This window comes from Branchiostoma lanceolatum, chromosome 1 (genome assembly GCF_035083965.1).
Source record: "Branchiostoma lanceolatum isolate klBraLanc5 chromosome 1, klBraLanc5.hap2, whole genome shotgun sequence".
In the NCBI taxonomy this organism is placed as follows: Eukaryota; Metazoa; Chordata; class Leptocardii; order Amphioxiformes; family Branchiostomatidae; genus Branchiostoma; species Branchiostoma lanceolatum.
This window is the reverse complement of record NC_089722.1, coordinates 21,442,182-21,459,421: the sequence shown is the minus strand read 5'-3', so window position 1 is coordinate 21,459,421 and position 17,240 is coordinate 21,442,182. Positions and strand designations below refer to the sequence as shown.

At 41.0% G+C, this 17,240-nt stretch overlaps 2 protein-coding genes across 13 annotated transcripts in view; one reads left to right on the top strand and one right to left on the bottom strand.

Moving 5' to 3' along the window:
* Nucleotides 1-6,317, top strand: part of LOC136441125 (CAP-Gly domain-containing linker protein 1-like) — an 81,404-nt gene extending 75,087 nt beyond the window's left edge. For 11 of the 12 annotated variants that reach the window (XM_066437262.1, XM_066437271.1, XM_066437291.1 and 8 more), the window contains 4 exons: nt 768-788; nt 1,429-1,541; nt 2,618-2,796; nt 5,094-6,317. In XM_066437262.1, the coding sequence (XP_066293359.1) occupies nt 768-788; nt 1,429-1,541; nt 2,618-2,796; nt 5,094-5,140 (360 nt within the window). In that variant the 3' untranslated portion in view covers nt 5,141-6,317. The remainder of the gene's footprint in view (nt 1-767; nt 789-1,428; nt 1,542-2,617; nt 2,797-5,093) is intronic. The other variant, XM_066437260.1, reaches the window with a different exon arrangement.
* Nucleotides 6,318-6,440: 123 nt separating this feature from the next.
* Nucleotides 6,441-10,961, bottom strand: LOC136441210 (Golgi pH regulator-like). Its single transcript, XM_066437353.1, has 6 exons — nt 10,673-10,961; nt 10,262-10,332; nt 9,623-9,721; nt 9,022-9,117; nt 8,452-8,588; nt 6,441-7,993 (listed from the first exon to the last, which is right to left on the bottom strand). Exons 1-6 carry the CDS (start codon nt 10,712-10,714, stop codon nt 7,050-7,052), a joined length of 1,389 nt encoding a protein of 462 aa, XP_066293450.1. The 5' UTR covers nt 10,715-10,961; the 3' UTR covers nt 6,441-7,049.
* Between the last annotated feature and the right edge of the window lie 6,279 nt (nt 10,962-17,240).

Below are 17,240 nucleotides of genomic sequence, written 5' to 3'. Positions count from 1 at the left end.
TTTGGTCCAAACAGCAGCCCCAGTAGGGAGAAGGTTAACAGGTTTGAGTTGTGGCTTCCCTACTTGTGTAGACATTCGATCTACACTAAGCGCATGTTCCCACTCGATGCATGTTTCTCATTCTATAACCTTCTATACTTGTTCCCTTTCTGACCCACTCAGCTTGTCGATGTGCACATAGATGTGAAATCATCAATAGAATCATCTTAAAACTGAGATAGTCATTGAGGTATTTTGCACTCATGACTAATCAAAGTCAGAATTTGAAAGATCCATTTGTAAATGGTAAAAAGTATTGAATAAAAAAGACTCTTTTTACACAACCAAGAGATTTATTCAACCGACGTTTCGTTGACCATCTGTCTACTTCTTCAAGGCAATTCTGACTGGTTCACATAGCAAAAAGAGTCTTTTTTATTCAGTGACTTACCAACCTGATGAAACTATTCACGGAGGTAAAAAGCATGCTATGTCTAGTACTAAGTTCTGTATAAAATTTAGTTTGCCCTTCTTGTCAACTTGATCAGCATTTCTGTCTTACTTGAAATTCTTTCCCATTGTACAGTTTCCCTGTTAGGTAAACTTTCCCAAAGTATCTTATCAGTCTTGCACTAATTATCCTTGAAAATGCTGCAGTGTTAGGTTCCTTAAAGATCTGTCTTCACTCCATCTCAATGTGTGTCTTCCTTTTTGTTCTTCCCTGTGTCTTTTTAACTCTTACTCTTTGTATGGCTATGGAATTCCCTCCACGTGACTGGTGATGTCAGACCAAAGAAATTGGGTTGAAGGTAACTAAAGAAGACCGTCCTGTACATCCATGACATCTAAACCATTTCATCAACATGTTGGAACTTACATCATTTCACTTTGTTCTTTTTTCATGACATTTGAAAGAGCATCAGCAGATTCGAGCGTTATTGCAGAACTCAAGATTGTACTTTTTAATCTGAGACATAGCTTTTGAAGAAACAGCCTTGTTTAAAACACCTTTTTTTATGAAGAGCTGTCATGCAACCTGAGCCTTGATTAAGTTTGTAGACATAGCTTTTGTCATGAGCACCCCTTATTAATAACAGAAGAGAGGACTGGTTATTTAAAATGCAAAATATAAGCAACTTGATAATTCTCAAAAAGAGTTAGAGGTTTTGGATATCATCCACAGTCTTTCATCAGTGACTGGGAAAGGGGAAAGGTAGTGGATGTTATCCAAAAAGTCTGACTCTCTGTCGAAAAATTATCCAGCTTGATTTATTTTGTGTTACCCGAAGGTCTAACTTTCATCGACATTTGATTGAAAACTCGATGAAGGTCAGACTTCCAGGTACATGTAGTGGATGCTACCTGAAACTGTGACTGTTTTCAAAATCACTTTCAGTTGCTTACTATTTTCTTGGCATGATCAAATCCTACTGTTTTTCCCCTCCTCAGATTGACTTCCTGAACTCTGTGATCGTGGATCTTCAGAGAAAGAACGAAGAGCTGATCCGGCGTATTGACCAGTTGGAGAGTGGTGTGAATGGGGAGGACCTGTTCGATGAAGAGTGAGTACCATCAGCACTTCTTATCTTATATGCAAAAGTTTTCATCTTTTTGCAGTCTAGCATCAGGTTTAGAATCTGGATTTCCAGAGGATGCCATCAAATTAAGTCCTTCCTGTACATGTACAATGTAGAACACACCCTAGAACATGTACCCACTGAGTCATTACAATTGTGTACATGTAGGTTTTTGGTTTGTGCTCCATATTAGTGCAGGCTTAGCATGAATCAGGTTTATTCAAGAAAGGGAAAGATTGGGGGCAAGGTGTTCCTATAGAGCCCCACTTAACAAGTCTGTAAGTGTTACGGTACCCTTGTGGTTTAAGATGGTCAAACACAGCTTGCCACCTCTTTACTGGGATGAGAGGTCGTAAGAGAGTTGAATTGGTGGCTGTCAAACTGATCAAATTTTACATTCAGCTGCATCAACATTCTTGTGTTGCAGTTAAGCATGATCAGACCAGACTGCCTGCACAAGTATGCACCCAGATCTTTTTGAAGTTGTTCAGATTCAGTGAAGTACAAGTCCCCAAACATATCTATTTCATTAATTTTGTTCTTCCCTGTTTGGGAGAATAAAAGAGTTTCATTCAGCTTATTTATAATGTTAAGCCCAGAGGTTGGGTGTTTTGGCATTGAAAGACAATGTTTTTGTTATCTGTCATGATGGTTCTGTATGACTTACTAATGTTATGCCTTTGCTTTGGTACCTTTTTCAAAACTGTATCAACTTGTTTTTAGCTGCAAGTTGAAATGGTTCCTGTGACAAAATGTATTTGTGTACAGGATTTGTCTGTGTTAATTATTTCTGAGGTTTGCTCCATGAATTGATGGAATCAAATTGTTAACTACTCATTTTTGTTTGCTCATTCAAAGTACAATGTGTGTAATTTTCTTGTTCATTCCATGACATTGTCATATACATTGTGTATTATAACAAGTTTTTTTTATAGAACATCTTGACATTTGTACATTTGCATTACTTTCTCAGAGACATGCTAGAAATTGTATGTAAAAACATTGTGACTGTAATATTCTGACTTGATAAATGATTTATCTTAATTCTTTCCCGCCACCAGGGAAGAGAGACTAAGACAACTCCCCCCTCCCCGACTCTTCTGCGACATTTGTGACGTATTTGACGAACACGACACAGACGACTGCCCCAAACAGGCTACTGAGTACGAGGAGTACACCTCCCACTCGCAGCATCACGGAGACAGGCACGAGGACCGAGCCTTCTGTGATAACTGTGAAGGTGAGTTCTATACTACTGTGAATAAGCCCTTTTGTAGAAAATCTTTGTTCGTGTTTGTTGATGAAGGTTAGACATCCAGGTAGTAAGATACACCAAAAATAGCTACTCAAGCAACTGGATAAAAAAAATTTTCTCTCGACTTCTTCCCCACCACCAGGGAAGAGAAACCAAGACAACTCCCCTTCACTCTCGACTTCAAAATTTTATCCAGTTGCTTGAGTAACTATTTTTGGCGTATGTTCATGTTTGTACAACAGCTGAATTAGTAGCACCAAGGACAACACCAACGTCTTGTTCACCATACAGTGATTCACCAATAAGCCCTTTGGTAGATTCAAGTTCGCATGTGCAGTGTCAAAGGTGAAGGCCCCTTGCTTGTAAATAGTGCTTGTCTCGACATTGTCTTGATTTGCATAACAATGCCCAGACAGGTTTTGTTTACGTCTCAGGGGCCTCACCGCTGACACTGCACAAGCGTACTCGAATCTATGAAAGGGCTTATAGGTGATTCACTGTAAGGTAAATGGAAAGTTGTCCTTGGTGCTGCTAATTCAGTTATTGTACAAGCATGAAGAAAGAGTAATTTTGAGTGTTGGATCAGTAGACTCAGGATGCTCATGTGCGGAATAATAAACATACATTATACACTACACTGTGAATTTAAAGTCTTCTCGCACCAGAAAGTGCATATGGCGGCGCCTATCTCTGTTTCAGTAGCCCTTGGGCCACACAACTTTATGCAATCACTACACCCGGGGGCAAGTCCAAGATTTATGGTTAAGTTATACATGAAAGGCAATGTATTGCTAACAAGAGTCAGAAGACCCAAAATCTCCATGAAATTTGTTTTTATATATGATGTGTTTTATTTGCCCTAGTTGTTTGTTTTTGCCGCTGGTTGTTTTATTTTGTGTGCCAAAGGGTATCCACATACAGGTTTGGTAGTGTTCCCATTTGTGGTTTGACCACCAGCTGTTGGGACCTGTTGGGAATAGTTGACCTAGATAAGAGACCAACAGATGGTGCGACCTCAAAGCCCACAATAGAATAGATATTTCTCATTATTTATGCAAATTCAGTCTGAATTTGCATAATTACCACTTTAATTTGTACATCTCTGTCCAACCCACCTGCGTACCAAATATCATGAAAATCTGTCGCTCCTTTCTTCAGTTATTCTCCTTTGAATATTTTTACAAATACGCCATTGCAGTTCCAATGGCACATACCAGGGGGCCCAAAATCGACCTTGACGTTTCTCCTCCCAGCATCTACCCACAAACCAAATATCATTACAATCCATCTACACGTTCTATAGTTATGCTGATTTTACGCATCCGGTGACACATACATACACACACGGTGACACAAACATACACACACGCGCACACACGCGCAAACACACTAACTTTGCATGATTTGCACTTCAGTGTGTACATCTCTGTCCAACCTACTTGCGTACCAAATAACATGAAAATCTGTTGTTCCTTTCTTCAGTTATACCCCTTTAGAACATTTTTACAAATAGGCCATTGCAGTTCCAGGGACACTAACCAGGGGGCCCAAAATCGACCTTGATCATTCTCCTCCCAGCGCATACCCACATACCAAATATCATTACAATCCATCAACACGTTCTACAGTTATGCTGACTTTAAGCATCCGACGACACCCATGCAAACGATTTACCTCCTTACTAATGCAAATTCGGTCTCATTTGCATAGTTTGCACTTAAGTGTGTACATCTTGGTCTAACCTATCTTTGTACCAAATAACATGACGATCTGTCGATCCTCTCTTCAGTTCTTCTACATTGAAGATTTTTACAAATACGCCATTGCAGTTCCAGTCACACATGCCAGGGGGCCCAAAATCGACCTTGACCTACCTCCACTTAACACCCACCCACATACCAAAAATCATCACAATCCATGTACAGGTTCTACAGTTATGGTGACTTTAAGCATCCGGTGACACATACATACACACAAACACCAAACGCAAGCAAAACAGTATATCCATGAAAAAGCCTTTTTTCATGGAGATAATTACACGTACTAAAGGTAGTTACTAATGTCAATGTACATAAATTGGCATTGCATTGGGGAAATGTTTCCCTTCTAAATTAGGCATTTTGTAGTAGCCGATCCCTATTGGTTACAGAGTTAGGCAACAAGGAGGTTAAGAATAGTTGTTGTGAATGTCAGAAGACTGGCATCCTTAGTCTACAAGGAAATTTCTTGTATATAAAGGTTATCGTTGAAAATAAATTAAATGTTTTCTTTTTTACTTGCAGTTTTTGGCCACTGGACAGAAGACTGTAATGAAGATGAGGAGTACTAACAATGGGGAGGGCCCAGCGTTCGCTACCATCACACAACACCCCTACAAATCAGTGGACTGTTCCACGCTTTCCAGGCAGTTCAGAGCAAGTACATGTACATGTAACGATCCAAACACCAGTGACACCATTATGTCATGATCACAAAACAGTGTTTTTAAAAGATTAATCTTTGATCTTTGAAAATTTTATGTTTTTGGACATGAATTTATCTTCTGCCTGGAAAAAGGTCCAGGAAAAATGGTGGGACTAGCAGAGAATGCTGGGAAGGGCGGGAATGTGTACAGATCAGAATGTATCTATAATTAGATTGTTGTAATTTTATATTCATTGCTGGCAAGGCAGGGAACGTGGCAAAAATTCTCTCAACTAAACTAAAACTCACAAACTTCTTTGCCCCACTGTTGTGTAACAAGATGAATTGAAGTAACGTTAAATGTTTCAGAACATCAGAGCTAGGATGTTAATGGCAAACATTGAAATTGTCTGGCAATAGACAATAATAATACATTGACGCAGATGGGGTGATATTGCAACATTAAGTTGAGCCATAAATTTGTATGGATTTGAAAATGTCCCTGTCTTCGCTTGTCGTATCAGACGGGCATAACAATATCCACTGTATTGTTATAGAGATTTTTGTATACGTCAAATAGATATGAATACACAGTTTATTCATGGGAGCAGATACGTTAAGGTATTCGGCATATCTTTTCGCTGCTAGAATATATAACTTGTATGGCAAACGTTACTGAAAGGTACAAGTCATATAGCATCGCTATGAAATTGTTGGTTTTGGTTTGGTAAATTTATTTATTTGGTTCCCGTGGTTAGCCTGTTAAGTCCTCAGGTTCTTAATTTATAGTTATATATAGATTATCATACAATAACTAATTCTTTATACTCGCTGGTGTTGCATATGCTTCCATTAACTAGAGTATCAGGGGCTTCTATCCTTTGATTTTGTTACCACTTTGAGTTAAGAGATTTATTGACCTTGCAGAGTGCTCCCATAGTGTAAGTATAAACAGCTGTGGTGGAAATTGGGTAAAAAACCATTTGTGGTTGGTTTGATGTTCATCGAATGTTGGAGGACTTGGACAGTGTGTCAATGTTGGGACCTGGGGAGAGGGCTACCTGGAAAAGGTTTATTGAATAAAGTGTGATGAATACATTGTGCTGTACAGTGTTCTAGTCATTAATCGATGTCCGAGTTTGGTTTCTTAGTGTTGAATAGTCAATACTGTACTGTAGATGCCTTTTAAGTTTGCGATGATTTAATTTCACAGTAAGGAGAGAATGGAGTGTTCATAGTGGTTTTATTAAGTTTGCTGTTATATAGTCACTGGAAAAACTGGAGCCTTTACGGATTTAAGTTTGAGGTAAAAAGATTGCATTCTCAACTGCAGAGTCAATTAACATGAAACCATTGCGAAAATTCCAAGAATTACAGTACATGTATTTGGTGAAACTTCAATGTAGTCTACATTGTACACCCAAGCATCAGCCACAAGCAGTGACCACAATCTGATTTTCAGGTATTGACTTCTTCATAATGCAAATTGTGCTTTCACATACATTTTGGAGAAATTAATTACTTAATCCACAAGAGTAATTACAATCATTTATAGACATTGACTTATGTAAAGCTCTGATGCTATTTCATTCCTCAAGAAATTTGAGTTCACTGAAAACTTATCTATAAAACAGTGTACAGTGAAAACTGCCTCAAAAGACCAATCGAGACTGATAAAATCTGGTCTATGTTGACCGGTGGTCACTATAGACAGGATTCTTAATGCTTGTGTCAATGGGAAAAATTATCTAAGGGACCACCAAAAAGTGGTCACATTGGCTGGGTCATCCTTATGTAGAGGCGGTGTTTGACTGTACACTTTTTATCTGTTCTCTTCAATACATGCTCTGCATCATGTGTTTCTCTGGAGCCTGCTTGTGTGCCAGGTACAGGAATCCTATACTGGACAGTGCACTGACCAGGAAGATCACATCGAACCATCGGTGGTAAAAGTTAAACTGCAGGTCCCCTAACACTTCTGTGATGATTGTTCTGTATTCCTCGGGCATGTTCATTCTCATCAGGAGAACGGACGAAATGAAGTACATCCCCATGATCTCCGCAAACAGGAGCACGATGATGTTGGAAGACTTGCTGCTCGCTATGGCGTAGAAGAACTTGGTCATGGTGATGAGGAGTCCGCGAATGGAGGTGACGATGAGGATGCCCACGAGCAGGAAGGAGATGTGCTGCGACCAGAACTTCACGTCGAACTGGAACCCCAAGTAGACGACCACAATCTCAATCCCGCGGGTGATGGGGTCCGTCTTGCCGACGCGGTCAAACACGATGTTGACCGTGGAGATGAAGATTTTCCACATGCAGTAGAGGGAGAAGAAGTACCCCATGATGTTGAAGTACTTCCCCTTCAGAGTCTTGGAGTACGCGATCCTCTCCCGCTGTTCGTGGAGGTCCACCACTTCCAGGAACAGCTGCCGACTCAGCTCCTCCAGCGCCTCCACGTCCTGCTGCAGCTGCCTCACGTTCTCTCCCGCGGGGGAACTCGTGGTCACGTTCTTCAGCATCCCCCAGATTCCCAACCGCTGCGCGCCCGGCCCCGCCTGCCGTGTCTCCCTCTTCGCCAGCGCGATGCGCTTCTTCTTGGTGAGGATGATCTCCATGTTCTGGAGGAGACGGCGCTCGTGTGACTGGATGTCGGTGTCGGTGACGTGGCGTAGGAAGTACTCCATGTAGGTGTAGGGACAGTTGACGGCGCCGAACCCTGACAGCAGGGCCATGAGAGTCACACCGATCACACCCACACGACTGATACCTTGTTCTGTAGGAGACAAAAGGAAAGTAAAGGTGTCAATCCAAACAGTGGGAAAGTAATACCAGCAAAAGATCTTGCACAAAGGGCGTTTTATTTGTTTGTTTGCAAAATCATGCCCAAAGGCTAATAACATGTGCAGTATCAAAGTGAATGTAAACTAATGTACAATCAACTATAAGATACTATGTTTAGCATTGTGGGGTTTTGATTTCTTTAAAGACAGTGGATAATGAAGTGTCCCGCATTCTGCATGATGAGTGAGTTTTCTGATTTTAGTAGGAATGTAGTATTTTGGTGATCTTCTAAATGGTAAAAGCTTTGGAAAATTGTGGCAACTTTTTGAAGTGATACATAAATATAGACGACTACAGGACAGGCAGCTTTAGCTTTGTGGAACAGTTCAGCATTTACTGACAGATTCATTGATTGGAATTGTGATGATTGTGCATGACTGGTGAACTGACCAATTGAGAAGATGCCATGCTTGGCACTGAGGATGGGGAAGGGGTCTCCCAACTTCCAGAAGAAGTACATGAAGGTGAGCCAAACCCCCACAGTGAGCCACACGATCAGACGTCTGCGCTGCAAGGACTGCACAAACCTGATAGACAAGGGCGAGAAAGAGATGGTTGGTACAACAGCTGTGAACTATTCAAGTTTCATACAAGTACACAGATGGAAATACTGCCATTCATGTGAAAACTTAAGTCTCTATTAATATGTCATGAAACCACAGCAGTAACAATAGATGACAAAGTATGGTCATCAAATTCCATTAGCCTGGGTGCCATCCTCCGTAGAAACTGACTGACTCAATCCATGGTTAGCAAGCAAAAAGATTGAGCCAGCGGTTACTGTGGAGGATGGCACAGAGGCTAGAATATTAGACCCCTACTAGTAGTGCAACGTACCAGACTCATGAAAATCTCACTTGAAGCCAGACCATTATATATACATGCAACTTGTAACTGTGACCTTGGTAAAAACCGGCAGCCATGACTATCGCTACTTCTATCTATTCTAAAGTCTCTTACCTTAAGTTGCTGACAATGAAGTAAGCAATGTAGAACGGCAGTAGGAAGATGAGAGAAAATAGCATGGCATACAGGTCCAACTTCCAGTGGAAATACCTGAAACAACAGTTTATTCATTTCAGCAGGATATGTAACATAAACATTGCCATGATCGAGTCAATTTACCATTAGCTACATGTGTATAACCCTACACAACACAACACCACCTCACTCTAATGTTGCACAATGATCAAAATTACAAAATCTATCTATCTCTCATACTAGTAAATTACTGTAAATGGGGAAATGTTTGCAGGGATATAACTTCGCAACAGGGAGAAAATGGAGTGTTCACGGTTGGTTTAAGTTCTGGTTGAAACAATTTCAAGGTGGGTAAGCAGGCAGAAGACAGAACAAAATAAAGTTCTTGGTGGTTTTATGTTTGTGAGAAGAGGTCACCGCGAACACCCTGTACATGAAACCACTGCGAATATATTTCCCTTTCACAAGTGCTATCTGGGTGCATGAAAAAATGTGATGTCTGCACACTCAATACAATGCACTTTTACTCTTTTCACATATGGCATACATGTATCTCAGTACTAGATCTAGTTGTACACACCTGCTGCTGGAGTTGAGAAATCCAACAATCTCAAAGATGATGAGTTCAAACATTGTGCAGGACAGAGCAAAGGTCACAGCAAAGGTCAGCTGAACCACCCTGGAACAAGAACAAGAGCATGGTTCGAAGTTCAAAGGTTGTTCTGTACACTGTTGGCTGTCATCACCAGTTACAGGCATTCTCATATTCTCCAAGCAGAGGTTTCGATCGGGGACTAGGAGTGGCCATTTTTTAACGCTTCCCTCCCTCGACAATAAAAATCGCAGCCACTTCTAGCCCCCGTATCCAAACCTATGCTTGGAGAATAGCATCCTCACACTAATATAACATTAGCACCACACAAAAAAACACTCAGCCCCCTATGCAATTGTATTGTTTTGGGGATTGTAAAAATGTTAGGATCGTCTTCTTGTGTTCAAAACTGCTCTTCACCTATCTTTCCATTCCAGGTCCTTCAACATATGTTGTAAAAGACCTTTGTTTGTCATGTGGGGTGAAATATGTACTACTAGCTTGGTCCTAACTGTCGATAGATAGATTATATAGATAAAATGAATATGATCATCACATTAAGCTACACTGAAGGGAACCAGTTAACATTAATTCTGAATCTGTAATGATAGGACGAGTCTGTCTGACCTGTGGTGGATTTCATAGTCCTTGAAGAGTTGCCTCATGAAGAACAACCAGCCGAACCCAAAGAAGAAAGCCTGTGGAGAAGAAATCATGTGTTAGGATCAATTCATATCAACTTACTACTGAGGACATTGTTATCATAACATCACATGTAACGTTTATAATGTAAAATTAACTTGTAAGGTCATATGAGCTATGGTTTATTTGTAGAACATATTGCAACGAAACAGTTTATAATGTAACTCCTATGATATACGCTTTATTTGGTGGTTTGAAGACCTTCAAGTGAGTAGTTGTGGGTGGGGGGTGGGGTGGGTACCGGTGGGGGTGGGGGTGGTTACTACTAGTAATAAGTGACGTGGGTCACGGTGCGTGTACACTAGTGTGACATAACATACACATACACATACATACCTGGGTGGTGAACATGATGCAGGAATCCACGAAGAACGACATTTTGGCTGTAACGTTAATCCAACAAAACTGCCGCTGGAACGTCAGATAACAGGCTGTGCCTGCACCAACATACAAAACCTTCTCTACTACTTCCAGGACCTTTCGCACGCAGCCTTTCGCACAAATGGCTTTGTTTTAGGTGACAATTTTGATGCAATTTAAGCTATAATATTGTGGTAATCATGGCAGATGTAATGCCAACACATCACAGACCAGACGTCTTTTTTAGCTGGTAGCCGCCATGTTGGAATGAAAAATAGCGCCGACTAGCGGAATGTATCAGCAAGGCAGCTGGGTAGGTGTTACACACGGTCTCACAGCGTCATCTATCAACACTGCTTTGTACTGCAACACGTACACCAAGTGCTGTCCGGAACCGTGTCTGTGCATTTTTCTGTGTCCTTTTTTCCCCACAAAATGAACGGCTCCATGATATCATTCAGGGGTTGAAACGTGGTATCTTAGCGAGAAAAATGTTATTGGTAACAAGCTTTTGTGCATGAAGCTCCCCTCTGACGTCGAAGGTATTCAGTGGCTGATCTTTACATGAAGTTTTTAATAACTGTGGAATTTGCCATATTTTGTATGTAACGCTTTCATTGTCCTTCATCATCAGATGATTACCTGAATGCAAATTGAACGTTTGTCGTCTAATATCGCCAATATCATTTCAATATAACATTTTTCTATCAGGGACATACTAAGTAATTAACAGTTATTAGAATATTCCTGTATCATTGACGTCTGACGTGAAGGATAGAATGCATCTGAAAATAAGGGTTCCCAGACTTCGTACCTCCGCCAAATGATACCAATCTTTACAACAGACGTATCGTACAGGCTTCTAATTTGTTTTGCAAATATAGCCCTCATTTGGATAAGTTATATCAGTTGATCTTCTTTGCCTAGATATCACAAAGTGTCCAAAGTATGGAAGTCCGTCTGATATCACTGCCTTGTGGAGTTTGCATTGATTGCACATTGCATATTCTTTTAAAAGACTCAACAATTAAAGAAGCTGCCACTCCAGAAGCCGGAGTTCGGTATTCGTCCGACACGTTAGGCACTTCATTCTGTCGGTTGAGGAGGAGCTCACAAAAACTGCATCGCGATACTGTATGCTTTATAAGATTATAAGCTCTAAACGTTTATGCATCATCATCTGTCAATACATGTGTATAATCACCAAAAGAAGTCCAAAGATGGGTTATACTTAGAACGTAAAATAAATATCTGTATCATTTTACATCTAATGGCAACACTGCAATTTTCAATCAACTTATCTCATATCTGAGTTGGGGCTTAAACTGAGATTGTAACATTTCTGGCGCGGCAATCTTGTTCGTTGAGGTCTTGAGGAATTATTTTTATACATGCCCTTGAGATACAATCACTTTATATCTATAAAGTAGCTTTGATGATAAATGATAGGATTGATGATTTTAACCTCTAGGTAGCTTTCACATCAAGACAACTATGGTGTGATATAGTTGAATCGAAGTAATCAATGCTCACGTTTAATGTGGGTGGATGAAACGTGTGCGTCCTATTGAGACATCATCAGCGTCTTCTGCATTCATATACTTTTCTATAGTCGCGCACAAAGAGCGTACGGTGAGGCCATGTTGATTTGATTATGTGGATGACATCCTCTGGGCACTGCAAAATCGATTCAAGCCTACGAAAAAAAGGTGGGCCAAAAGAAATGTTACCTTCAGTATTGAGGTTTCAAGTGTTCAGGAAGCTTCTTAAGGTTTTACAAATGACAGATTTATACGGTATTTTTACAACTGAAATAGATACTTTATTCCTGCTCAATTTTTCTTAAACCTTCGCTCAAGGCTCGAAATACATTTTGCGATAGAAAATGAGGCATTGTACATGTATGACTTTTAGTACCTGATATGTTTTTGCAATTTGCGGCACATATTTGCTCATTGGAAGTGCTCATTGGAAGTGGCTATGGACAGGATGATCCTGTCAACAGTAGAAGAAATGCACTGTTGACAGGATAACACTGTAAGCAATGCAATTTTGATACTGCTGACAGGATGGTTCTGTCAATAGCCTTATGCTTGTTCATTTTGCAGCTTTAGGTTTCTACGATTCATAGTATTGTCCTTAACTTGTTTGTTTTGTATTTTGGCAATAACGAAAATTGATGTCATCCATATAATAAAACCAGTGTGTCCTAAGTTGTTTTTAAAAAGGACGGATGTTTGCTATGAGGATCTTTCATCTTGAGTGATGATATTGTTCAACACCACAGCATTCCTGATTTGACATCTTAATCAAATGTATGAAAAGCATATCATCTGGTGATTGTTGTCATGGTGACGCCAGCGGTCGGCGGTGTGAAACTATGGTAACGCTGACGTACTGTAACGAACGGTGACATTTTCTGTGCGTGCGTGCCCAGTTGGCAGGTGTTGCCGCCGACAGATTATCGGAGGTAGTTATCTACGGAAAAGGTGGAAAGCACCACAGATCGGCGTTTCTTGCGATAGTCAAAATACTTATTTTCAGTGAGCATCGGCAAGATGAACTACAGTAGCGTGAACTTCACCGGAGGAAATTCCACGGTGTACGAGACTTTCAAGCCGTGTTTCCGCTGGTACCGAGAAAACAAGATGGACTACGACCTGGCACTAGCTGCCTGCTCCCATCTCCCCGTTCCTATTCTGGACGAGAACAGGAAGGTCGGGATTGCCTCCGCCGTTCTCGGGACAGTCGCTCTCTTCACGAACGGCGTGGTTCTGTCCACCGTGCTGAAAAATCACCAGCTGTGCAAACCCATGTACCTGTTCGTGGCAAACCTGGCTACGACGGACTGCCTGGCAGGTTTGCTTTCGTTCTTCCTTTGCGCCGGTTTCCAGTTGGAACTGCCGAGCCCACTTAGAATGTTGAGCATTGTCTGTAGCTTCCTTTTGATGTTGGTCTTATCAGCTGTTGGCGTGGTCCTCCTGTCCATGGACCGTTATCTGGCCATCCTCCACCCGATATTCTACCAGACCCGCATGTCTAGGCGTCACGTTGCCGTGAGTTTGGGGATCGCGTGGCCAGCCTGTGCGCTTGTGTGCTTGTCTCCCTCATGGGCTGGAACTGTATATATGTCTACATAGAGGGCTGTATATCCGTGCCAGCGGGCTACACCATCCTGATCACCACCATCTTGTCGACGGCCGTAGTAATAGTGGTCTTCATCAATGTCAGAGTCTTCATCGCACTCAAGCGACGCGTCTCCAGAACCAGACCCCCCGAGAAACCCCAAGACGATCTGCCCGCTCCAAGACGCGGAGAACAACGAATCACGACAAGACAACACCAGCAGATCAAAAGCAGCTTGAAGAGGCAGGTGACAGTTATCATCATTGCGGCGGTGTTCGTCTTCTTCTGCCTGCCTATTTGCATCGAGGCCGCACAGCAATCATTTTGCCTTGCAAATAAAGATTGTGAAATAGAGGAAAGGCCATTCTGGGGGATGCTGATGGCACTCTGCAATTCGGTCATAAATCCAGTCATCTACGCACTCAGAATCAAGAAGATTCGGGAAGCTGCACATCGCAGGGCGCGGCGACTCGCCAACGCGGTTCGTGAAAATTTGGGGTGGTCATCGAATGATCAAGTGGTGAACATTCAGGTTGTTGGAGATGTGCGAGCTGCTTGGCCAAATACGGACAATTGGACTGGACATCTGTCAAAATGGGCAGTCAGGCGAAGAGCGGCAGAGAATGCCGGAAACACACAGAGCTCGAACCGTCTAAATGTGGTCTCCGTAGCCTCACAAATTAAAGGACAGTGAAGATGCCTGCTGTTAAAACCTGAAGCAGCGGGAAGACAACGAGTGAGCGAGGTAAACTGATCTTTAAGGAGAATCGGTTCTATTCTGTGACTGCTGTTAAAAATGTATGCGTTAAGTTGTGAAATGTTATGTTCTTTCTATATATGAAATTGTGCAATTTTGTAGTTAAGTCATCACACTGATCTTTAAGGAGAATCAGTTCTATTCTATTACTGTTGTTAAAAAAATGTATGCTTAGATTTGTGAAATGTTATGTTCTTTCTAGATATGAAATCATGTAATTTGGTAGTACAGTCATTACACATGAGTGGAAATGGAGTTCTAAATTTTCATAATATCTTCATAACTGAAGAAGTGACGTGGTCATGGGCAGTTAAGCAGTTTTATCGACCTGTGTTGACCGCTGTTGTTTTTATAAGTCGTGTAAGTAACTTGCATTGTCATCTTTATCATATTTGATATTCGGCTTATACCTCAACTAAGAAAGTTCGACATATAGTTTGAAATGAAAACTGTAATGTGTGACGCTTTCGGGAATGCATGTAATGTCAATCATAATCAGCCGTATTTGTGCACAGTAAAGCGAATGCCGTGACGTACAATGTGTACATGTCATGTTCAGTTCCTTGCATTTTCAGATTTGATAAGTCATCCTGACATGTTGAAATAAAAACGCGATCAAGTCTTAATTTTCCGTTTGTTTGCGACTCGTATATTCAATCAGTACACGCCTCATAACAGAGACATATAGATGCAAAAATATGACGGAATGTCAAAAAGATAATTGGTAAAGATATTTTTCTATCAATGATATACAGAGAGAAAACGTGTTTGAAGGGACCCTGATCATAGCAACGGTTACCATAACTGCTTTTCCAGTGATTTAGCCGTGCAGCCATCGGTAACTTAGTGCACGCAAATCTTAGGGAATTTTCACATTCCCCATTCATGCTCATTTTGGTTGTTTTCAACTCATCCATTTCAACAGAATCCTGTCCATAAGGTTGTCATTGACAAGTGATGTATACAGCCATTTGTTTCAATCGCTGCTATGTACAGGAAAAGTGGGATTTACCGTACAATGGCGATAAATTCCACGTAATTCTGTTAATGGTTTTTTTAGGCATTTGATGTTTTAGGCGACCATTATCAGACTTACCTGGGATTTATTTCTAGTGTTTAGACAACATTTCCGGACGCACCTGTCAAACTTACCTGGGGCATGATCACGTAATAGCTAAGATAACGCCTGCAGCTGGAGTTATACATGCAGGGCTCACTCCAAAAAAAGTGGGATTAGCCAATACAAAAAATACCCTCTGCTGCAAGGGGAAAAAAGAATTTCCTAGGATAACAGCTCACGCAGCAGAAAGGTGACCATTTCATGAATGAAAATATCTCGCTTACAGTTTATAGTTAAAGCATATCAGTACCAGTATCACTGTTTTTTTTACAGTAAGGGGGATCAATGAGGTTATAGGTTATATGACCTCCTTGGAAACATTCGAGACAACTGTTTTGTCTTTTCAGTAAAAACCTGAATTAGTAAATCAGCGATGATTAACTTTATTCTACAGTTATTTCACAAAAAGGGACTTTTGACGATGTTTCTATACAGTTTGACATACAGAACAATGGATTCTCCAACAGTTTTGAAAAAGATGACGGCTACGAATACGGTCTCACAGCGACATCTATCGTGTAATGTTAGTATTGCAGTATATAGCGGTTTGAGTAGGTATGGCGCCTGGTATGATGTGATCTCCTGTTTTGTTAATCAACGGAAAACGGCTTTCTTTCAAATAATCTACTGAAAGGAATGTAAAAGAAGTATGAAGTTTCAAAGGACAGATTAGACATGCAGCAAGATAATTACGTACATATTATAGACAACACGGACAATTTTCTTTCTCGGCACCCAAGAGTGGAATGTTGATGCAGCGCGTTTGGTTTGTGTAATAACTGTTAGCTATCAGTGACTATATGTCACTTTGCGGCACCGTAAATGTGTGATTAAACGAATGCGCTAAGAGCTCTTGTTGCAGTACTTCAGTCCGCCATAGATAGAGTGTTTCTTTTAAACCGCGCCAAATGCGCATGACCATTAAGACATTTTACCAGCAATTTTCGTCACACTGAAGCCTTTCTAATGGTCCCCGAAAGAACAAATATAGAATCTACTTTGCTACATCGTCTTTTAAAAGAACACAACCTACCTGATTTCCAAGCAGATGTGGGGCGAATGATCGTAATATTTTCTGAGTGTGGACCGGGCTTCTGACAGTCCCTTACGCCATATATGCAGATGGAGAGTTGAGTAAAAGGCCAAAGTTATTAAAGGATAACGGATAATAAAACTGCATTAATCCATAACTTTTATTGAATACAAGAAGTAATGTGTGCATGAATGTAGGTGGCGCTTTCATGGACGGCCCGGGTGTTACATGAGCTCCCGACGAGGCGCCCAACAATCGATTCTTTTTGTGTCAAGTCGTGTTTTTAAAAGTCTTAAAGGCCATTCTAGATAAATATGAAGACACATGGGCTTGTTTATGACAGTGTTCATAGGCTTTGAGGCTAATGTCGTGCTTATATTCACGTTTCGACAAGTAGGGACGATATACCCTATCACAGCCTAATCTGCAGTACCGCTCCCGGCCGTGACCACAAAAGTGGCAAAATCGACCGTCAAATTGCCAAATGTCGGTCTCCTCGAGACTGAGG

What these genes read in the sequence shown, in the direction of transcription:
- LOC136441210 (XM_066437353.1), bottom strand. Translation starts at nt 10,714, where the DNA reads ATGTCGTTCTTCGTGGATTCCTGCATCATGTTCACCACCCAG. An exon ending in GCATCATGTTCACCACCCAG is followed by an intron (nt 10,333 to 10,672) that starts GTATGTATGTGT and finishes TCTTCTCCACAG; the next exon opens with GCTTTCTTCTTTGGGTTCGG. An exon ending in GCATGGCATCTTCTCAATTG is followed by an intron (nt 7,994 to 8,451) that starts GTCAGTTCACCA and finishes TGTCTCCTACAG; the next exon opens with AACAAGGTATCAGTCGTGTG.